Source organism: Octopus sinensis, unplaced genomic scaffold, assembly GCF_006345805.1.
Source record: "Octopus sinensis unplaced genomic scaffold, ASM634580v1 Contig08889, whole genome shotgun sequence".
Classification (NCBI taxonomy): Eukaryota; Metazoa; Mollusca; class Cephalopoda; order Octopoda; family Octopodidae; genus Octopus; species Octopus sinensis.
This window is the reverse complement of record NW_021831404.1, coordinates 212,500-237,500: the sequence shown is the minus strand read 5'-3', so window position 1 is coordinate 237,500 and position 25,001 is coordinate 212,500. Positions and strand designations below refer to the sequence as shown.

General features: G+C 38.4%; 1 protein-coding gene across 3 annotated transcripts in view; it reads left to right on the top strand.

The window, feature by feature from the left end:
- The first annotated feature begins 9,790 nt into the window (after nucleotides 1–9,790).
- Nucleotides 9,791–25,001, top strand: part of LOC115228013 (sorting nexin-24) — a 42,136-nt gene continuing 26,925 nt past the window's right edge. For all 3 annotated transcript variants that reach the window (XR_004997160.1, XR_004997161.1, XM_029798687.2), the window contains exon 1: nucleotides 9,791–11,043. Coding sequence is in view for 1 of the 3 variants with exons in the window: in XM_029798687.2 (XP_029654547.1) it covers nucleotides 10,981–11,043 (63 nt within the window). In the remaining 2 variants the exon portion in view is untranslated. The remainder of the gene's footprint in view (nucleotides 11,044–25,001) is intronic.

Genomic DNA, 25,001 nt, shown 5'->3' with positions numbered 1-25,001 from the left:
CATTTATTTCTTTACCACATTTATCACTGACGAAGGGAGGGTTCTTATGAACTAACCCTGAAATCGACCCGATATGGTAATAATGGAATTTTTTAGAAATTTCTGTCAGCTTTTTTTCGAGTAGCGTGCATATTGTAATAAATAATATGGTAATGGACAATATGTCCAATTTTCGGCATATTTGGCATTAGAAATTTTTCGTCTGCCCTTATTTATAAGTTGTTTATATATACATACATACATATATATATATATATAATATATATATATATATAATATATATATAATATATATATATATATATATATATATAATATATATATATATATATATATATATATATAGATAAGTAGACAGACAGACCACACAGCCATACCTGTGACTGCACACACATCCATTCGTATACACGCACACATGCATCCGATCACACACGCGTAGCCTTTTTTTCCTTTTCTTTCTGTAATTTTAAACTTTGACGCTTATTTGGGGACGAACTTAATCTTTACCTACACTCCTTGCGAAGATTTCTGTACATATTTTTTATGCTAATGATTTTGCGTTTACTGTTTGTTCTTGTTATTTTAGGCTGGGAAATTTAAGATGGAAAAACTGTAAAGCATATGCACAGCATTAGGAAGTAAAAGATAAAAAAGAAAAAATTCTGTAACTGGATATCACACGAATTGAACGAAACGTTTTTTAAAATTATTTTTGATAGATTTACGAGCTGTTATTTTATTATTTTCCGATGGCTATTCACTATATATATATATATATATATATATATATATTATATATATATATATTTGTCTTTCATTCTTTTCTACTCTAGGCACAAGGCCTGAAATTTTGGGGGACGGGGCCAGTCGATTAGATCTGCTCCAGTACGCAATTGGTATTTAATTTATTGACCCCGAAAGGCTGAAAGGCAAAGTCGACCTCGGCGCAATTTGAACTCAGAACGTAATGGCACAAGAAATACCGCTAAGCATTTCGCCCACCGTGCTAACGTTTCGCCCAGCTCGCCGCCTTGTGATACACATATATTCTTTTTCTTTTACTTGTTTCAGTCATTTGCTCCGTGCTGGACAAATCGACCCCACGACTTATTCTTTGGAAGCCTAGTACTTATTCTATCGGTTACTTTTTGCCGAACCGCTAGGTTACTGGGACGTAAACACACCAGTATCGGTTGTCAAGCGATGGCGGGACACACACACACACACACAAGCACACACACACACAAACACACACACATACGACGGCCTTCTTTCAGTTTCCATCTACCAAATCTACTCACAAGGCTTTGGTCGACTCGAGGCTATAGTTGAAGACACTTGCCCAAGGTGCCACGCAGTGGGACTGAACCCAGAACCACGTGGTTGGTAAGCAAGCTACTTACCACACAGCCACTCCTATGTCTACTACTTGGGGAATCAAATCACAACATTGAAGTTTTGCCAAGAAATCAACAAACTACACTTTACGTTTAGTATTATTTAATCGAAAACAAAAGGAAGAAAGAAACGGTTCTTCTTCATGATAATACTTAACCACATTTCATGCAAATGACTGCAGAAATCGTATAAACTGAACTGTGAAACTCTACCTCACCCATCTTACTTCCAAGACTTCTTGGTTTTTCTAGCATTTCGTTAACTTCTTTCAAAAGAAGGCTTTCAATAACCAAACAGCAACTCAAAAATACCTTCCAAGGATTCAAAGTCTAAGCTAGAAGAATATATAAATTTATGGATCTTTTCCCTTTGAACGGCACTTTTCAACACAATGTTGTCTCAGTTTTAGACGCAGCAAATGATTTTAGCTAAATAGGGGGCATAGGATTAGTTAAAATTCGAAAAATTAAACTACGTTAAACTTACAAATTACAATTTTCTCCAGAAAGCCAAGAGAAAAAAATGTTTTAGTTTGACACATTCTACCAGTATACGAAGTTTAAAAGTGTTTAGTTAACTAGAAATTGTGTTGAAAAGTGCCGTTCATAAGGAAAAGATTCAAATTTCTTTCTTGTAAGTTAAAATGTGTAAAGTCTAATGATTACAATTTCAATTAATAAAATTTATGGATGTTGCTGCAAAGCTAAGAGATGTAAACTGCAATAATTCTATTAGCAAGAACAGTGTACAAGATAAGGGACGTAACTCCGTTTCTCAATAAAATTAATTACTTCCCTTGGATTAGAAATGCGACGCAAACAAGCAAGTATTGAGAAACATGGCTTAATAACAAATACATCATTCTATATATTAATTGTTCGCGTCTCCTGAGTTAAGACAAGAGCCGGCTCGCAAAATTGTTTTTCCCACGAGAGTTCCGGACCTCACTTATGAACTAATTTGCATACAGCCAATCCTAAAATCAGGCATAACTTGGCGATCGGTCGACTTGCAACGCTGTTCTTTGTCTTGAGTTTACTTGGTAGAGTGTGTTTGCTAACTTGACAAAGTCAAGGCGAGCTCTGATTGGTTGTATGCATTACTGGGGTCCGGAACTCTCGTGGGAAAAAAATTGAAAGAAAATTCTGCATCCACACCTCAATTAACAGTAACGCAGCGTTTCTCAACCAGAGTTCCCCAGAACCCCAGGGTTTCGCAAAAGATCCCTAAGGGTTCCGCGAGAAAGATTGATATAAACTAATGCTAATTTTATGATCGTTATATATAATATAATATAATATGATAGATCGTTAGCTCCTACACGCATTTTTTTCTCTCCTTGTTTTTTTTTCTGTGTATCTTTCTGTCGAAGAGCGTAAGCTCGAAACGTAAAAGACTTTTTCTATTTCTATTCCTGAGCGCCATATTAATACATTTGTTTGTTTGTACTCCACCTGCCTTCGTCCTTTGTTTATTTTCGTAAACCTTCCCGTTATATATATATATATATATATATATATTATATATATATATATATATATATATATATATATATATATATATATAAGTAGATAGATAGATAGATAGATAAATAGACAGACAGACAGACAGACAGACAGACAGATAGATAGATAGATAGATAGATAGATAGATAGATATAAATATTTACCACGTGAACTACGAGGAAAAATGAGAAAGATATTTTTATTTGTGCATGTAATTTATATTAAGGGTTATGCAAGGGTAAAAAGGTTAAGAAACACTGTATTAATGTAATATGTCTGTCCAGGCAAGGTAGATTTCTAGATGAAAATTTCGGGTTGTCGTTGTATTTCATTACGACGTTAGCAGAATTAATTTTGTATATTCCTCATTGTGGAGGCGCAATGGCCCAGTGGTTAGGGCAGCGGACTCGCGGTCCCGATTCCCAGACCAGGCGTTGTGAGTGTTTATTGAGTGAAAACAACTAAAGCTCCACGATGCTCCAGCAGGTGGCGAACCCTGCTGCGTTCTTTCACCACAACTTTCTCTCACTCTTTCTTACTATTTCTGTTGTACCTGTATTTCAAAGGGACAGCCTTGTCACACACTGTGTCACGCTGGATCTACCCGAGAACTACGTTAAGGGTACACCTGTGTGTGTGTGGAGTGCTCAGCCACTCACTCGTTAATTTCACGAGCAGGAACCCTCGTCGTCGTAACTGACAGAGTGCCACGATTCCTCATTACTATTTTAATTGAAGCCACACACACACACACACACACACACACAATCAGGGGTGATGAAAAGTTCCTGGCTCTGGGCAAAAGAAAATACAGGAGGATCAGTTAATTATAATTTTATTCAATATATTTCCCTCTCAGATTCACGCACTTATTGCAGCGGTCCTTCAGTTTTTCTAAATCCTGTTAAAAAAAACAAAAAAACTCGAGGGGCCTTTCGTGACACCCTTAAAACCAGAAACTTTCCAGCACCCTCTCGTGCAATCAAATGGGTTGCGCTGGGCACTTTCCTCGTATGACTGGTGACCTAAGCAATTGTTTCACGGGGAGTTGCAACGTGTTAAACATCCAAGGCATAAACCTTATTGAGATATTGAAAACTTGGAGCAGATGACGGAAATGCGATCGCTTTGGAAAGAAGTGATCTACGATAGTTGCAAAGCATTTGAAAGACGGAGAATCGAACGTCCCATCTTGAAACGAGATGGTCATACCCTCTGTCCCTGGCTTAGAGGCAGGTGCCTTCTTTGGTACGTCACAGTCTGCAACTCCTTTGCTACTTCCCGCATCCTGGATGCCGCAGCTAATGGGAGGGTTACTGGTTCCGTAGCCGAACAGAAGAAAGCCCTGAAGTATCGGGACCTGACAGTGAACTATCACTTCCAGCCTGCGATGTTTGAGACGTTTGGAGAGACTGGGCCACCAACTGCGAAGTTCTTGTCAACGTTGGCAGCTCGCCTCACCTAGGTGTCAGGTGATGCACGTGAGGGCGCCTGGCTTTTCAAGGTCTTAGTCTCGCCATCGCCCGTGGTAATGCTGTGAGCGTGCTGGCTTGCTTCAGTAGGTTCCGTTATAAAACTTGTGGTGTGCGACCAGTTGCTGTGATAAAACAAAAAAAATCCCGACAATTGGTTCCAATACAGTTTTAATAAAGATTTGGAAGAATTAGATGAAATCCGCCCAGTAGTTTTCTGTCGTGTAAATAAATGTTTATGTTAATATTTAAGTCTTTTCTGCTTGAGGAGTGGCTGTGTGGCAAGTAGCTTGCTTACCGACCACATGGTTCAGGGTTCAGTCCCACTACGTGGCACCTTGGGCAAGTGTCTTCTACTATAGCCTCGGGCTGACCAAAGCCTTGTCAGTGAATTTGGTAGACGGAAACTGAAAGAAGCCCGTCGTATATATGTATGTATGTGTGTGTATATGTTTGTGTGTCTGTGTTTGTCCCCCAACATCGCTTGACAACCGATGCTGGTGTGTTTACGTCCCCGTAACTTAGCGAGTCGGCAAAAAGAGACCGATAGGATAAGTACTAGACTTCCAAAGAATAAGTCCTGGGGTCGATTTGCTCGACTAAAGGTGGTGCTTCAGCATGGCCACAGTCAAATGACTGAAACTATTAAAAGAGTAAAAGAGAGTATTGTGCAGCGGAGTCTGCTTGTCTGAAGTCAAACTTGCTAGTCACATGAGATCTCATGATTGCACGTTTGATAACGGAAGAGATGGCCTTTTTCTGTGAGGAAGTGACAAAGGACACCCACATTATATATACATACATACACACACACACACACACACATATATAGTCATGTCCGGTGCCACTTTTACGTGGCTGCTCTATGCAGAACAGATGTTACTACATTCTAACCCCAGGAAAACATATTTTGCTGCTGTCGTTAACCATCGGGAAAAGATGTTTTCCTGGGGTTGAAATGTAACATTTGTTCTGCGTAGACCAGTCATGTACAAGTGGCAACGGACATTACTGTTTCGTACTATCACTATGTGAATCTCTTTCAGAGGTTTTAAAGCCAGCTACTTTAGCGTCTATGTGTGTGTGTGTATATAAATATATATATATATATATAAGTTAAATATTTAATAAGGTATCAAAAGAGAATGACTTTCCCCAAAACGAAATATACATTTGTTTGTTTGTACACCACCTGCCTGTCTTTTGTTTATTTTCGTAAACTTTCCCGTTATATATATATATATATATATATATATATATATATATATATATATATATATATATATATACATATATATAACGGGAAAGTTTACGAAAAGAAACAAAAGACGAAGGCAGGTGGAGTACAAACAAACAAATGTATTAGTATAGCGCTCAGGAATAGAAATAGAAAAAGTCTTTTACGTTTCGGGCCTACGCTCTTCGACAGAAAGATACACAGAAAAAAAAACAAGGAGAGAAACGAGGAGAGAAAAAAGTATATATACATGCATATATGGGTACAGGACGTCATAAAACGTGAACAAAATGAGAAACGAGACAGGCAAAATACCATTCCCTTCGTCAGTTGTCCCATTTTATCTACTCCGCGTTTCGAAGTAGATAAAACAGGGGACAACTGATGAAGGGAATGTCCTTCATGTTGCATGTCTCGTTTCTCTAGTTGTTTCTTTCGTCGTTCGAAAAAAAAAAGTGTTCGTTTTCCATGTTCTCGTTTCTCATTTTGCTCACATATTTTTGACGTCCTGTATCCATATATGCATGTATACTCTTTTACTTGTTTCAGTCATTTGACTGCGGCCATGCTGGAGCACCGCCTTTAATCGAGCAAATCGACCCCAGGACTTATTCTTTGTAAGCCCGGTACTTATTCTATCGGTTGCTTTTGCCGAACTGCTAAGTAACGGCGACGTAAACACACCAGCATCGGTTGTCAAGCAATGCTAGGGGGACAAACACAGATACACAAACATACACACATATATACGACGGGCTTCTTTCAGTTTCCGTCTACCAAATCCACTCACAAGGCTTTGGTCGGCCCGAGGCCATAGTAGAAGACACTTGCCCAAGATGCCACGCAGTGGGACTGAACCCGGAACCATGTGGTTGGTAAGCAAGCTACTTACCACACAGCCATTCCTGCTCCTATATTTACATATATATGTAGGTATGTACATATATGTATATATGCGAATTTATATATATACGTTATTGTACTTGGGGCTTGTCTTATTTTGCCTCTTAAACACACGCACTACATATTTGGTCTTCATTTTAACTTTATTAGTTTTGTTTCTTTGTCAAAGGATAGGCAAAAATAAAAATAAACTAAAAACTAAAATATATCTTATGATATATCTCTCTCTATATAAAGCTGAAGTTGTCTGTGTGCGCCAGGTTTGGTAACCTTCAACTAACACTGTCTCCTCTCAGACCCTGCGGCGCAAGTTGACCAAAATTGAGAGTATGATAGAAGAAGGGTTGCTCTTCCTTCCGTAGAAGATAAAATTCAAATCGGACCATGTTAACACCAAAAATTATTTACATCAAAGAGGTGCTTTTTTCTATGAAAATCCCTATTTTTTACGATTTTTTCACTGCTGTGTCGCCAGTTTTCAGTATATTTCAACCGGGAAAATGTTCACTTGAAGAGAATAACAAGCTACATAATGCAAAATTTTTACTTTTCAAAAATTCCAATTCCAGCGGGTCGAAACAAACCCGAGCAACGCCGGGCGATACTGCTAGTTACTAATAAAGCTCAAGTGAACAGCAAATACATAGTGTGTGTTTGTTTAACTTGCAAAATATGACCATCCCCCAAGTATACCAACATCTGTTTCAACACACGATTTCACATCAGGAGCCTGCAAAACAAATACATAAACGTCTCTCTCGAAACCGGCCCCTCGCGTGTTCCGAAGTATATTATAGGACCCGTGTATTTAATAAAAAATGTATGTTTGTGGATTAGCCCAAACGCTGATGATATATACTCTGTTGGATTCAGTTAATTGTATACATAACCCGAATATGCTTCTGCCAGTACTGTACCAATGATGGTATCCGTCTATAATTGCTGTATGCATTTTAATTCTGACCTAACCCGGCGCCTTACCTTTAATTGCCTTATGCACCTGAATCTTAATATATATATATATATATATATACCTTGGGCAAGTGTCTTCTACTATAGCCTCGGGCCGACAAAAGCCTTGTGAGTGGATTTGGCAGACGGAAACTGAAAGAAGCCCGTCGTATATATGTATATATATATGCGTGTGTGTGTTTGTGTGTCTGTGTTCGTCCCCCTAGCATTGCTTGACAACCGATGCTGGTGTGTTTATGTCCCCGTTACTTAGCGGTTCGGCAAAAGAGACCGATAGAATAAGTACTGGGCTTACAAAAGAATAAGTCCCGGGGTCGAGTTGCTCGATTAAAGGCGGTGCTCCAGCATGTCGGCAGTCGAATGACTGAAACAAAAGAGTAAAGAGAGTATATATTACGGAGATGTACTTGCATAGCAAGTGACCTGATCTGAGATCATGTGCTGGAACGAAAACAATTGCAGTGTGGAAGGTGTTTATAAGCCATTTAAGAAACACACAAAAACCGTTAGATTCACTTCAACATTCAGATTTAATTTGTCAAAATATTTTCGTCGCTTTGAGACCGCGACCTGTTCACTGTTTGTATATATATATATATATTTGTATATATATATATTGTCAATGTATCACATACCCGAAAAAGAAGCATACTCTTAAAGTAGAGAGCAGTAAATGAATATGTAGGCGAACATAGATAGGTAATACGGACAGACAAGCCCGCATATACACAGCAGACGGAAACACAAGACCATATACATACACGCACAGTCCACGCAAGGACACATATGGAGACACATGCATGCATAACAGACACGTGTACATAGTCACACGAACCCATACACACAGACATACTCAAACACCCACAAACGCATGATTATGCAGAATACATATATACAAATGTACACATACACACACACAGCTCCGATAACGGACAGAGTTAACAACTATAGGAGAGGTTGCACGAAGAAACGAAAATTTTAGGACAGGAAAATGAGTGGAAATTGAACCGATGTGTTAATTAATAAGGCATTAAAACATAATGACTTTCCCCAGACACAACAATATATATATATATATAAATATACAATATATATATATATAAATATATATACTAGCAGTATCACCCGGCGTTGCTCGGGTTTGTAAGGGAAATAACTATATAAGCATTTTTAGAGTTATTTCCCTTAAATAATAGCAAAAAATGCACTAAAAATGGGAAAAAGTAATAGTAAATTTTTTTTTAAATCGTAGACACGCGCTAATACCCAGAAGGGCTTGATATGAATCACGACTATAAGATACCTGCTTTTGGTTAAACTGCACCGCAAAATGTGGGAGTAGTTAGGAATCTAAATCGTAGGAGACAGACACACAACTTCACTTTTATATATAAAGATATGTATATATATACATACACACACGCACATATATATATATACATACAACAATATCTTACGGAGATGTACTTGCATAGCAAATGCCCTGATCTGAGATCGTGTGCTGGAACGAAAACAATTGCAGCGTGGAAGGTGTTTATAAGCCATTTAAGAAACACACAAAAACCGTTAGATTCACTTCAACATTTTAAATATTTTGGAGAAATTAAATTTGAATGTTGAAGTGACTCTAACTGTTTTTGTGTGTTTCTTAAATAGCTTATAAACACCTTCTACGCTAACACATATATATATATTATATATATATATATATACAACAATATATATATATATATATATGTGTTAGTGATTTTAAATGCGTGAAAGCAAGGAACATCGATTGACTAAGAGACTCAAAAGGTATGACTGCATACGCGTGGGGTGTTGCTCTAAATAGATGACCGGTAGAAGAGAGGGGAAAAAAACCCGGGAATATGTAAACGATGACATCATCAAAACATGGTTTGGGAACAACTTCCGGTAGAAAAAAAGATCAATATGAAAGTGGTGGGGGAAAAGAAACAGAGACAGAAAGGGAGGGAGTGATATGTGTTAGAAAGATAGGGGGTTTATTAAAGAGAGAGTTGATGTAGCGGTAGGAGTAATAAAAAGAAAGAGCTTAAGGAGAGGGGAGAAATAAGAACAAAGAAGAAAGATAAAGAAATCATAGCGTTGATACAGAGTGGGAGGAAAAAGAGAACGAAACAAGGATATTATGCATTAGAGAGACAGAGAGAGAAAGACAGAGGGTGGCAGAGGAGAATAAGAGAGAGAAATAGAAAAAGGCGTAAACTTTAGTGAGAGTAATTATTAGAAGGATAAATAAATAGAGAGAACGTGCTGAGGAGGAGGATAAGAGGAAGTTGCACTGAAACGAAACACACAGTAGACTGGAGTAGAAGGAGTAGGAAGAATACATAGTAACATTGAGAAGGAGAAGTAGAGAAAGAAGAAAGGCAGAATATGATTAGAGGGGAAGTGAATGAGAAATAGAAAGGAAACTAGATAACCGGAGTGACAAGGAAGAGATAGAAAGATAGATAGTGTAGGGAGGAGTGAGTAAGAAAGGGAAAGGAAGACAGATAGAGGGAGTGACAAAGACTCGCAAGAAAGATAGGTAGAGGGAGTAAAATGGGTGAGAAGAGATATTGTTGGGTGGAAGTTTCGTCAATGCTGTCCGTATTCGTGGATATACTAACTGTGACTGTGTAAAAGATACTGGTTTGTGACCAGTGTCCTGTAACGGATTTCCACATGTACTAAGTAACACCACTATTGCTACTAGCAGTGGTTGTAGTAGTTGTGTTTGTAGTTCCATAGAAGTTGTTGTTGATGTCGGTGGTGCTTTAAACCTCAACCCCTGATCGCGGTTTGTGAGTTTGTTGACGTTGTTTCATCGTCACCATTTACATTTTAATTACACTATCACAAGTACAGCTATCCGTAATCACATATAACCACTACACTACTACACCGCAACAAATACACACACACATATATATATACATACGTACACATAATTATTGTAAAATCCTCATTGCCACCCCTACAAACACATCAGTTCGTTACAACTACCCCACATCAAAACACACCATTCTAACTACTACCATCGCCAATAACAAGGCACCAGCAGCACTATCTATCTATCTATCTATCTATCTATCTATCTATCTATCTATCTATCTATCTATCTATCTATTATCTATCTATCTATCTATCTATCTATCTATCTATCTATTATCTATCTATCTATTTATCTGTCTATGTCAATAACATCGTTGCTACTACAACACTACCCTCTAGACATCAACATGGATATCAAGAAGTGCCTGTCTCCACCACCGTCACTATAACTACCATAAATAACAGAGCAGGAGCAATAACAAGACACTGTCATCAGAACCAGCGACAACAACCACTACAACTACTACAACAGTCATCACCAGCCACTAAAACGACGATTGCTACCGCACATACTTGCAGTATTAGTTTCGTTTTTATGTATTCTGCTGTCGTGTGAATGAATGGCTCCCTGAGCCACAACTGGTGATACAATAATGATACGAGTTTCAATTCCCAGTTTTCGTAAAGTTGAAGGTGAAAATGACAGAAGCTACACGGTAAATATACAGGAACCTCTTTACAGAAGCTTTCTTGTTTTATTTTATTCCATACTGCTATGTTTATTTACGTATAGATAGATATAACAGGCATAAAGGCACGTCTACAACACAAACACACATATAGATAGGGTATCTGTGTGTGCTCATTTGTCTCTGTCACTCTGTATCTATCTATCTATCTATCTATCTATCTATCGATCGATCATGTATATATAAAACTGGGTTGTAATAGAACACATACGTTAGGTGTATACACACATGCAATGTATATATAACACGTGTGTTTGTGTTGTACTCACTCATAAGGAACAATATTTTAATAACTTCACAAAATATACACATGTATATAATATATATATATACATACATACACACATACATATATATATATATTTATATATATATATATAGAGAGAGAGAATCTTTACCTTAAAGATCCTATATGGATATATATATGTGTGTGTGTGTAGAAGGTTGAAAAGGAACACACGAGATGATATGTATAAGGAAAATAAGACAAGGTAGAAAATACTAAAATAATTTTATCATGAAGAATATCTTAGTACCGGTTTAATTCTTTGCGACTTTTCCAACTTAGATTAAAGCATGAAAAACAATAAAATTGTGGAAAAATTAAATGAAATGGTTTTTTTTTTTTTAATATTTCCATAGTTTTCAAATGCAGGGACATTCTCCTTTTATGTCTGTTTCTGTCTTTCTTTTTCACTCTTGTGAGTTCTAGGTGGCAGGGAACTCACAAGAGTACTAAAATGTTCTTCGTGATAAAATTATTTTAGCATTTTCTACCTTGTCTTATTTTCCTTATGCAATACTTGCAATAGTAAGCCACAAATTTAATATGAAGAATCTTATTTAGAAATCTAACTTCGGAACTCCCAAAGTAAAAGGTTCAAATTGAACTCAACCTTTCTCTCTCATATATATAATATATATATATAATATATATATATATATATATATATATATATATATAATATATATATATATATTTTCAAGAATAATTATGAACTTCATTCTAAACCATCTTTGATACTCGTACTAAGGTTCTCATGGCATTATGCCTCATATCTATTTACAAATAAGTGTGTGTGTGTGTGTGTAATTTCGTTTTTGTATTTGGTTTGCAAGATTCTTGATGTGAGCTCGTGTATCGAAACATTTTGTGGAATCCTGGGAGGGTCATTATGCCAGTAATAAACACACGCACTGGTTCTATTTCGTTTCTTTATACCTGTTTGTCAATTGGCCAGCAGTTTAACCAGTTAACTAACAGGATCGTTCAATCAATCACTCGGTTAGGTTTGTCAAAGCTCTTACGTCGTCGCCATTCGCGACCTTCTCAATTACACGCCATCTCTGCTCCAGATCTGACTCAGGCAAACGTTAATGTCACGTAATCTTACAAAAATGGTACATATTTGTTTCGTGGGTTTAGCTCTGGCAGTATATAATAGAAGGCAAGGTCGAGTCGATGACAAAAGAATCTAACAAGAAAACAGGTCGAAACGTCATTTAGTTCAGTGTCTTACCGTTTCTTGCCTCTTCGAAAAATAAACAAACGTTTGTTATTGACAAGAAATTGTAGACAACAACTGGTGATGCAGCAAAAACCGTATAGAATCAAGATGGAAAAATATGTTAAGATGTATGGGACACATTGCATAAAAGAATGTTATTTTGGTCATTGTTATTTTATGTTTAAAAGAAGTGGGGAGGATGAGTACAGATTCTTTGTTTTGAGAGAGTTTAGTCAAAAAAAAAATCAACCCTTGTATTTCTTTTTATCGGACATTTTGTTGAACCGATAGGTTACAGGGACGTAAACAAACCTACACCAGTTGTGAAGACGTGATGGAGAACAAACACACACGTCAGAGATCGTTTTTTATTTTTTTTTTGAACTCATAGCCAAGAATTGAAACCCTTTACAACTCGTTACGTGTACACACATGTACATTCATATGTATACAATGGGTTTCATTCAGTTTCCGCTTACCAAATTCACTCACAGGACATTGATCGGCCTGGTGCTGTTGTAGAAGACACTTGCCCAATGTGCCACGCAGTGGGACCAAATTCGGTGTCACATGGCTGTAAATCTTTCTGTAAGAATAATCATACAGTACGATGCTTGCCTTTGTTTTGTGTACAAGAATGAAATGGAATGAATGATATTTGATGTCAGCCTAACTCGTGGTCTACTGCATCTATCGCATTTGCAACGAAGATGCACAAGCACAAGGAAACACAGGTGGTTGTTAACGGCATTATTTACCGCCATATTTTCATTTGCTCGACCGGTGTATTGCCCAGGGCCAAATTTTCTTTACCTGGATTCCGTCCTCGTTTGATGCTGAATTTTATATGTATCTGGTCCTGTCTGTATCTGAAGTTAATGTTTACCATATATATATATATATATGTCCCACTGAATGGCACCTTGGGCAAGTGTCTTCTATTATAGCCTCGGACCAACCAAAGCCTTGTGAGTGGATTTGGTAGACGGAAACTGAAGGAAGCCTGTCATATATATATATATATATATATATATATATATATATATATATATATATATATGTGTGTGTGTGTGTGTGTGTGTCTGTGTTTGTACCCCCAACATCGCTTGACAACCGATGCTGGTGTGTTTACGTCTCCGTAACTTAGCGGTTCGGCAAAAGAGATCGATAGAATAAGTACTGGGCTTACAAAGAATAAGCCCTGGGATCGATTTGCTCGACTAAAGGCGCTGCTCCAGCATGGCCACAGTCAAATGACTGAAACGAGTAAAAGAGAGTAAAGATATATATATATATATCCCAGTAAAAGTTGAACTTTTCGGACCATTTTCTAAGGCTGAATTTAAGGGGCCTACTTTTATGTGGATATCGGGATACCACTTTTTCAGGAAATTAAAAATTCATGTTTAATTTTGTTTGAAATTTTGATTAGCAGAAGCTTAATTCTAATATACGTATAAATCATTATAAAACGAAGATTTATGGTTATTTACATGTGATTGTATGCATCTAAAGATAACGTCCTGCTGAAAAGTCTCTCATTAATAAATCATTATCGTGGCTAATTTGTTCTGGCAACATGTGGTGATACGTTCCAGAAGGTCGGCTAATCGAAAACTTTTCCTTCGTTCTTCTGTCTTTGGATTATGGTAGCAGAAAAGTGTGCCTGCACTTAAGATGCTAGAAAGTGTGGGTCAAGTTCGACATGTAATGATACACTAGATTTGGTAATATATATGTTAAAAGAGACCTAAAAATCTAGGGTTAACTTTTATTGGAAGTACTTGAAAAATTCCGTATTTCCTGGCCACAGATTAGGAGTCGGCTTGTAACAGGGTTAGGTTTGGTTTATGCGGTATATATAATGTGACAGCTGTCCATTCATATCTGAAGAAAACTGTCACTGACTGACTTAGAATAATTGTGCTTTCAACACTGACTTAAGCTCGCTATGGTTCCTCCTTGTCTGTTGACAACCTTACAAATAAAGCGTTATGTATGCATCAGTGTAAAGGAGAATATTACGATGTATACGGTACATAACGCTGTCATTTTAAAGCTACCACTTACTCTTTACTCTTTTACTCTTTTACTTGTTTCAGTCATTTGACTGCGGCCATGCTGGAACACCGCCTTTAGTCGAGCAAATCGACCCCGGGACTTATTCTTTGTAAGCCCAGTACTTATTCTGTCGATCTCTTTTGCCGAACCGCTAAGTGACGGGGACGTAAACACACCAGCATCGGTTGTCAAGCAATGCTAGGGGGACAAACACAGACACACAAACGCACACATATATATATATATACATATATACGACAGGCTTCTTTCAGTTTCCGTCTACCAAATTCACTCACAAGGCATTGGTCGGCCTGGGGCTATAGCAGAAGACACTTGCCCAAGATGCCACGCAGTGGGACTGAACCCGGAACCATGTGGTTGGTTAGCAAGCTACTTACCACACAGCCACTGTAAACCTTCTCATATGTTTCTGCTTGTTACGCAATTACATCATCATCATCATCGTTTAACGTCCGCTTTCCATGCTAGCATGGGTTGGACGATTTGAGTGAGGACGGCGAACCAGATGGCGGCACCGGGCTCCAATCTGATCTAGCAGAGTTTCTACAGCTGGATGTCCTTCCTAACGCCAACCACTCCGAGCGTGTAGTGGGTGCTTTTTACGTGCCCCTGGCACGAGGGCCAGTCAGGCAGTACTGGCAACGGCCACGCTCAAGTGGTGTTTTTTACATGTCACCTGCACAGGAGCCAGTCCAGCGGCACTGGCAACGACCTCGCTCGAATGTTTTTTCACGTGGCACCGGCACAAGTGCCAGTAAGGCGGCGCTGGTAACGATCACACTTGAATGGTGCTTTTCCCGTGCCACCGGCATGGAAGCCAGTTTGCTGCTCTGGCAATGATCACACTCGGATGGTACTCTTAGCGCTCCACTTGCACGGATGCCAGTCATCGAGTTTGATTTCGGTCATGAACTCAGTGAAGTTGGCTCTTCTGTCTGCCCTGATGGCTTCTTTTGGTGACTTGCGAAGCCTAGTGATTAATTCGATTCGTTATTTTACTAGTACTTAATTTAATCGAGATCAGAATGATAAAAAGCAAGGCAAACCCTGTAATGAAAAAAAAAAAAAAACCTAAAAAACTACAGTTTTTTTTGTCCAATTTTTAAGAGGTGTCTATTCTGCAGAGTATTCGCCTCTCTCTCTCTCTTTCCATACATATATATTTCCCCTTTACTTTCAGGAGCCTTTTACAGTACAGCATCTTGTCACTTGTGGGCTTTTTGCCATTTTCGTGTGGTTCCTTATCATATATTCAGCTTTTGCTGCTTTCTCCTATGTCTTCCACTTTCACAAGTTTCTTCAAGTTTGATTCCTTGGCACTTCTTTCCACCCTTCATACATGTCATATCCCTGTCCCTAACAAGGTTCTGCCTATATCCATGTTATTCCATTCAGATCACTTGTGCTCCATCATTCATGCACACTAACATAACACTTCCAGCGAGGCATGCTTTCTTGGTCATCTATCCAGATTTCACCCATCCTCTGTGTTCATTGCCAATGTTTCATTATCATGTTATATCAGACTTCATACATGAGCATCATACAATCTGTTTTTCACTCAGAGAAGTACCTGAGCTTTTGTTTTTTTACCCAATACTTACTCTTGCTACTATGCTCTCACAACACCTACCATATCTTCTGGCGTACAAAATCACATAGTACATAGCAGCATTTCTCAATCGGAGTTCCCTGGAACCCTAGGGTTCTGCAAAAGGTTCTTAGGGCTTTCAAGAGAAAGCTAATGCTAATTTCATGATCGTATTATTGTAATAGACACCATCTTATCTAACCTATGATGTTATCAAAAAATATGACAATTTTTTTGATAACATAATAAGTTTGATAGGTGCAGGAGTGGCTGTATGGTAAGTAACTTGCTAACCAGTCACATGGTTCTGGGTTCAGTCCCACTGCGTAGCACCTTGGACAAGTATCTTCTATAGCCTTGAGCCGACCAAAGCCTTGTGAGTGGATTGGTAGATAGAAATTAAAAGAAGCCCATCGTATATATATGTGTCTGTGTTTGTCCCCCCCCCCACCATCGCTTGACAACTGATGTTGGTGTGTTTATGTCCCTGTAACTTAGCAGTTTGGCAAAAGAGGCCGATAGAATAAGTTACAAGGAATAAGTCCTGGGGTTGATTTGTTCAGCTAAAGGCAGTGCTCTTGCATGGCTGCAGTCAAATGATTGAAGCAAATAAAAGAATAAATATATATGATATCTATATATATAAAACTGACGTTGTGTGAGTGTCTGTCCCCTTCGATTTAGATTCCTAACTCCTCCCACATTTTGCGGTGCAGTTTAACCAAATTCGGGTATCTTATAGTCGTTATTAATATCGAGCCCGTCTGGCTATTATCGCGCGTCTACGATGAGTCTACGATTTAAAAAATAATTTAACATCATTTTTTATTCCATTTTAATGCATAATTTTTCGTGTGTCGATGACAGCGGAGTTGGCGTCCACGCTCAAACACCTGCACCTGTGTTTGCTTCTCCCCCTTCTTCCCTCCCTCGTGAAGCTGTAGGGAAGGCAGTGTAAGGAAATCAACGTCGTAAAGCGTTGTCAAGGAGACCAGGTTTCTTTTAGAACAACGACTTCATGGCTTGAAGACACCAAAACAGAAATGGCTAAGAAAGCCCGAATTGGCATCTATAAAGGAAGTAACTCTCTAAAAATGCTTATATAGTTATTTCCCTTACAAACCCGAGCAACGCCGGGCGATACTGCTAGTTTACTACATAAACTATGATGAAAAAAATATGAGGAAGATATGGTATATAATTTTCTTTGTGCAGGGCTTCCTTGAGCCTTGTAATTTATTTTAAGGTTTATGCAAGGGTAAAAAGGTTGAAAAACACTGGTATATAGTGTAAACATTCAAACATCATTGCTATCATTCCAAATTCTCCTGTATATCCTCTGTTTTGGTCATCTGAAGTCGTCTTGGTGTATAAGTTGACCTACCTTTTTTGGCAGTAAATTTTGGTCTACAGAATTCAATTTGTATGCTGGAAAATATGGTACCTCCACTGTCGACGCTTTTGATACCAAATGGTCTGAGACTGTCCCTGGTTGTATGATGCCAGCTTCCTGTTTAAAAGCAAATGAAATTAACACTGGCAAGTAATGTTTGTTGCCACTAGAACATAGCTGTTCCGTTCGAACGGACATTACTTGATTTTTTTAACGAGGTGTCCAGTACTGAAGATGGGTAGAAAATGGCCTGATATCAGCTGGTCTACTGGTCCCACTGCTAGAAGGTGGTAGGAGTTCACTCCCCTATTTGCACTATATCAGATGCAGGTGTGTATCATTAACCGATTAGGGGAAAATGTCCTCTTGGGGTAAAAAAATCACAGTAATATTCATTCATATAGTACAGCCATGTTGAAGTGACAACAAACATTACTTGCCGGTATGGCTACTGCATTCATCTCTTACAGAGATTTCAGAATTAGCTTATTTGAAATTAACACTTTCCATTAAAATTCCATGTCAGTTATGTTCCAAAGACAGCAAGTTGGCAGAATAATTACCATAGGCACAGGAGTGGCTGTGTGGTAAGTAGCTTGCTTACCAACCACATGTTTCCGGGTTCAGTCCCACTGCATGGCACCTTGGGCAAGTGTCTTCTACTATAGCCTCGGGCCGACCAAAGCCTTGTGAGTGGATTTGGTAGACGGAAACTGAAAGAAGCCTGTCATATATATGTATATGTATATATATGTGTGTGTGTTTGTGTGTCTGTGCTTGACCCCCCCCCACATTGCTTGACAACCGATGCTAGTATGTTTACATCCCTGTAACTTAGCAGTTTGGCAAAAGAGATCGATAGAATAAGTACTAGGCTTACAAAGAATAAGTCCTGGGGTCAGTTTCCTCGACTAAAGGCAGTGCTCCAGCATGGCCACAGTCAAATGACTGAAACAAGTAAAAGAGTAAAGAGAAAGAGAGTATGCTGGTTAAAATGTATTTCTTCTGGTAATGTATGTTTTGAGTTCAAATTTCACCAAGGTCAACTTTGCCTTTCTCCTTTTCAAGGTTGATAAAACAAAATACCAACCAAATACTGGAGTTGATGTAATCATCTTTCCCTGGTCCCATTAAATTGCTGGCCTTGTGCATAAAGTACAAATGATTATGTCCCAAATGCCAGCTTAATTATCTTTTTTTATTTTTTCCCTCTCTTTTATTTATTTCAGATGGTACCCTTGCTGGGTACCATCTTGAAGAATTTTTAGTTGAATGAATTTGACCCCCAATACTTGCTTGTTTTTAAGCTTGGACTTTAGTCTATTGATCTCTTTTGCCATACTGCTAAATTACTGGGATGCAAACACACCAGCATCTGTTGCCAAGTCGTGGTAGAAGGACAAATACAGACACAAAGACACCTACACACACACACACACACCACACACACACACACACACCTCTATGTTCTCTTATTCTTTTACTTGTTGCAGTTATTTGACTGTGGCCATGCTGGAGCACCATCTTAAAGGGTTTTAGTTGAAGAAATCAACCCCGGGACTTATTCTTTGTAATCCTAGTACTTGTTCTATTGGTCTGTTTTGCTGAACTGCTAAGTTACAGGGACATGAAAACTCCCGCATCAGTCGTCAAGCGATGGGCGGGGGTGGGGGACAAAGACACACATACGCACATAAATATATATACATATGTGTGTATATGTATGTGTGTATGTATGTGTGTGTGTATATATATATATATATATATATATATTCGTCCAACCCATGCTAGCATTGAAAGCGGGTGTTAAACGATGATGATGATGATATATATATATATATATATAATATATATATATATATATATATATATATATTCGTCCAACCCATGCTAGCATTGAAAGCGGGGGTGTTAAACGATGATGATGATGATATATATATATATATATATAATATATATATATATATATATATATATATATATATATATATATATATACACACATACATAATGGCCTTCTTTCAGCTTTCGTCTACCAAATCCACTTACAAGGCTTCAGTTGGCTTGAGGCTATAGTAGAAAACACTTGCCCAAGGTGCCACGCAGTGAGACTGAACCTGGAACCATGTGGTTAGGAAGCAAGCTTCTTACCACACAACCACAAAAGTTATTTTACCATGTTCTTCGTTATATTAAAAGCACCTTGTATTTCAAAAGAAATATGACAGCAAAAGGGTTACTTTGGTCAGCTAGATGAGATAAACTGTCAATTACTTCTAATAAGCCTCTTGACTGTTTGAAAGAAATCATTTGATGTGTATTCTTCCTGCCATTTGGGTTAGCGTGGGTTAAGTGAATATATTATTGAGGTATTGTTTTCTAGTTGGATGCCCTTCCTGTCACTAACCCTCACTCCTGTGCATTTGCTGCATACAGGCTGCCCATAATCCTATTGCATTACTTCTGTCCCAGTAGTTGACACATAGTAAAAAGGGTGAAGCCCCCCTTCAGTCATAAATGACCATGGGATTGTATCTAGAAAATTCCCCTGCCAATCACATGTCTGGGCAAGGTTGTTTATACAGTTACCCATGCATACCAGCCTCCCCTCTTCATGCCACCGATGTTATCCAAGAGAAAGGTAAAGGTCGATATAGCTTGGCAGCAGTGATGTCACAACTCATTTCTACAGTTGAGTGAACTGGAGCAACATGAAATAAAGTGTCTTGCTCAAGAGCATAACACACAGCCTAGTAGTGCTATTTTCTGTATGCTATATATGTTTGTTAGTCCTGATGTTTTTGTTATGTATTTGTCTGAATATTTCTTTATCATACCTAATGCGCCTATTATGATAGGAATTGTTTCTGTTTTTAGACTCCAGATTCGAGTTACCTCTATTTCCAGGTCTTTGTATTTTGAAAGTTTCTCCATTTTTTTTTTTAGAGAAACGTTGTCATCTGTTCAATATCATCATCATTATTATTATTATTATTTTTATCATTATTATCACTAAGGTGGTGAGCTGGCAGAATCGTCAGCACACCAGGTGAAATGCTTAGCGGTATTTCGTCTGTCTTTACGTTCTGAGTTCAAATTCCGCCGAGGTTGACTTTGCCTTTCATCCTTTCGGGGTCGATAAATTAAGTACCAGTTATGTACTGGGGTCGACATGATTGACTTAATCCGTTTGTCTGTCCTTGTTTGTCCCCACTGTGTTTAGCCCCTTGTGGGTAGTAAAGAAATAAGTATTTTGTCAGTCTTTACGTTCTGAGTTCAAATTCCGTCCAGGTCGACTTTGCCTTTCATCCTTTCGGGGTCGATAAATTAAGTATCAGTTGTGTACTGGGACCAATCCATTCGACTGACCCCCTCTCCCCCCAGATTTCAGGCCTTGTGCCTATAGTAGAATGGATTGTTATTATAAATGAATAAGAATGAAGACAACTTTTATGTAATTGAAAAACCATCTTTATTCTTATTTATTCTTTCATTCATTATTATCATTACTATTAAGGCGGCGAGCTGGCAGAATCGTTAGCACTCAGGGTGAAATGTTTAGCGGTATTTTACCTGCTGCTACGTTCTGAGTTCAAATTCCGCCGAGGTCAATTTTGCCTTTTATCCTTTTGGGGGTCAATAAATTAAGTACCAGTGAAACACTGGGGTCAATGTAATCGACTATCCCTCTCCCTAAAATTTCAGGCCTTGTGCCTATAGTAGAAACGATTATTATTATCACTATTATTATTATTATTATTATTATTATTATTCTGCAATAAATGTACATCATGTAGTTGCATCAGCCTTGGATGTACAGTGTCCTTGATATTAATTATTAACTAGTTAATTAGTTAATGTTTCTTTAATTGATTGATCTATAAAGACTATTGTTGGCACTCTTGAGTTCAAGTTCCGTTACGTTCTGAGTTCAAATTCTGCCTAGGTTGACTTTGCCTTTCATCCTTTCAGGGTCGATTAAATAAGTACCTGTTATGCACTGGGGTCACTGTAATCCACTTAATCCCTCTGTCTCTCCTTGTTTGTCCCCTCTATGTTTAACCCCCCCTGTGGGCAATAAAGACATAAATAATTATCACGCTGAGAGTTGCTGAAGCATGGAACAAACTGCCGGCATCAGTTGTTAGTTGTCGGAGCACTGCATCCTTCAAAACTTCCATGCTTCCTGAGATTTGTCAACACTACACCTGACTTTCTCCCCTCCATACACACACAAGCATGTATCTGACTCATACACTGTTCGCTTTCCAAACATTTGTACATTACTGCATATACTTTATACGCACTTTCTGACAAGTTGTGGTGCACCGAGCACTGTATACAATAATTTCATTATTATTATTATTATTATCTCTCTCTATATAAATGGCAGTTTGTCTGTCTGTGTGTCTGTCAGATTGTACCTTCACCCTGACCACGGCTTTCAACTGATTCTGATGAAACTTGACACACACATAGCCCAATGTCATAATTCAAAACTAACGCAGCGAAAAGTTTGAAAAGTTTCCCCAGTTCTGAAAAAAATTGATAAATTTGACATGGGGTTGAGAATCTAAGCTTTTTATTTGCAACACATTTTCTGTTGTAGTTTTCGCAACTTGCAATCGATTTTCACCAAACTCATGGTGAATCTTAATGTTACCCTAAGAAACTTAATTCTGGCGTTAGTTTTCCATGCAATACCTTACCATCAGAAAAAAATCGATAAAATCATGCCACTTTGGGAAATCGCGTTCAAATTCAAGATGACATATTTTCGACAATATCTTTCACAAATTGGCAGGAATTTTTTAAAAATTCACAGCGAGCATCATGTCTGCTCCAGGGGCTCTTACATACCTGGGCAATGCCGGGCTATGCTGCTAGTTATTATTATAAGTGGTGATTTTAGTATGGTAATCTCTTGTGAAAACATGTCTGGGCGTTGTGTGGTTCACGTTTGAAAGACTGGGGAAAATATTACCTTGCTTGGTAACAAGGGAGAACATTCAGTCCCAGAAAAAATCTACCCACAACAGACTTTGGCTGAGCCATGCAAGCCTGATGCTAAGGATACATATGTATGTGTGTGTGTGTGTATTTTTATTAATATTTATCAGAAGCAACAGGGTGACTCAAGGGAAGTGAGTTTCGTGTATTGGCATTTATCAGTTAGTGCTTATGAAACTGATAAGCATCAGCATATCTGTCTGTCTATATGGATGTATGTATTTATATTTATGTGTCCTTATCAAACTGGTGAGTGCCGACACACGAAACTCTCAAACTTTGAGTCACTCTGTTGTTTCTACTAAATATTAATAAAAATATACATATACTCATATTTTGAGTTCTGTTTTTTCTGTTTGCATCAACATTATATATATATATATATATATAATATATATATATATTATATATATATATATATATTATATATATATATATATGGTGCAGGTGCAGCTGTGTGGTAAGTAGCTTGCTTACCAACCACATGGTTCCGGGTTCAGTCCCACTGCGTGGCACCTTGGGCAAGTGTCTTCTACTATAGCCTCGGACCGACCAAAGCCTTGTGAGTAAATTTGGTAAACGGAAACTGAAAGAAGCCCGTCGTATATATGTATGTGTGTGTCTGTGTTTGTCTCCCCAACATCGCTTAACAACCGATGCTGGTGTGTTTATGTCCCTGTAACTTAGCTGTTTGGCAAAAGAGACCGATAAAATAAGTACTAGTCTTATAAAGAATAAGTCCTGCAATCGACATGCTTGACTAAAGGTGGTGCTCCCGCATGGCTACAGTCAAATGACTGAAACAAGTAAAAGAGTAATATATGTATAGAGAGAGAATACACACACATACATACAAATAACTGCCAATCTTTTTCAAATACAATTGACAAATATTTATTCCCTACAAACTGAATTTTTAACAAATCTTTTTTAAAACACATTTACTTACTACCATACATATATATATACAGACAATAGTGACTAGTGACCGAGACCTTTGGAAGTTTGCTGTGCATGAGAAGACCCGGCAGGACAAGTGAGGCCATAACCCGTGGCCTTTACCTGGGATGTAGCCAGACCACTTATGCATACCTTTCCTTCTTGGGAGACAAAACTCTGCTTGCGAAGACCTGTTGAGGCAAATGAAATCGAAATCGTGCCGGTGGCACATAAAAGAACCATCCGAACGTGGCCGTTGCCAGTGCTGTCTCCACTGGCCTCCATGCCGGTGGCACGTAAAAAGCACCAACCGATCATGGCCGTTGCCAGCCTCGCCTAGCACGTAAAAAGCACACACTACACTCACGGAGTGGTTGGCGTTAGGAAGGGCATCCAGCTGTAGAAACACTGCCAGATCAGACTGGGCCTGGTGCAGCCTCCCGGCTTCCCAGACCCCAGTCGAACCGTCCAACCTATGCTAGCATGGAAAACGGATGTTAAACAATGATGAAAACACACTAATACATACATACATACATACAAATACCTGTCAGTTTATTTATTTGCCATTTCTTATCACCCTTTCCCCCCTTCAATTTTACGCATACTTTCCAAGACGAGTTCTCTGTACATGTAACTTTCACCCTTTGCTGCCGTCAGCATGATATTATTGCCAGGGTTTTCAGGCAGAAGCTGGCTAAGCTAATTGATTTAATAAAAAAAGGGCAGGTTTTTGGGCCTGTCAACTGCCACATGTATACTGTTGAGTGGCAGAAGACAGGGTTGCCACATGCACACATTTTGGTTTGGTTGGTCACCAAAATAGACCCTACAGTTCTAGATGACATCATCACAGCAGAAATCCCAGTACGACATTGTGAAGGCACACATGGTGCATAGTCCATGCGGGCCTGGCGATGGATATCCACTGTACAGATGAATGCGGCCTGAGAATGGGGGATTCACTATGATGTTAAGGGGTCATCAACTTGATAATAGATGGGTGGTCCCATACTGTCCATTTCTGATGAAAATTTTCAACGGTCATATAAATCTGGAGTTCTGTCATTCAATAAAATCAATAAAGTACATATGTAAATATGTTAACAAGGGTACTCATGCTGCCATGCTCAGCCTTCAAAAGGACAATAGCATGGATGAGGTGTCGCAGTACTTGCTAGGTTGATATATCAGCAGTGGTGAAGCTTTTCGGCAGATATTCGGGTTTCCACTTCACCAAAGGCACCCCACCATAATACAACTAGCGGTTCATTTGGAAAACGGCCAGTGGGCTTACTTTACTGAACAGACTGCTGCACAATTGGCAGCCAGTCCAAAAGAAACAACTTTGACTGGTTTCTTTAGGCTTTGCCAACTTGACACATTTTTCCAAAACACTTTT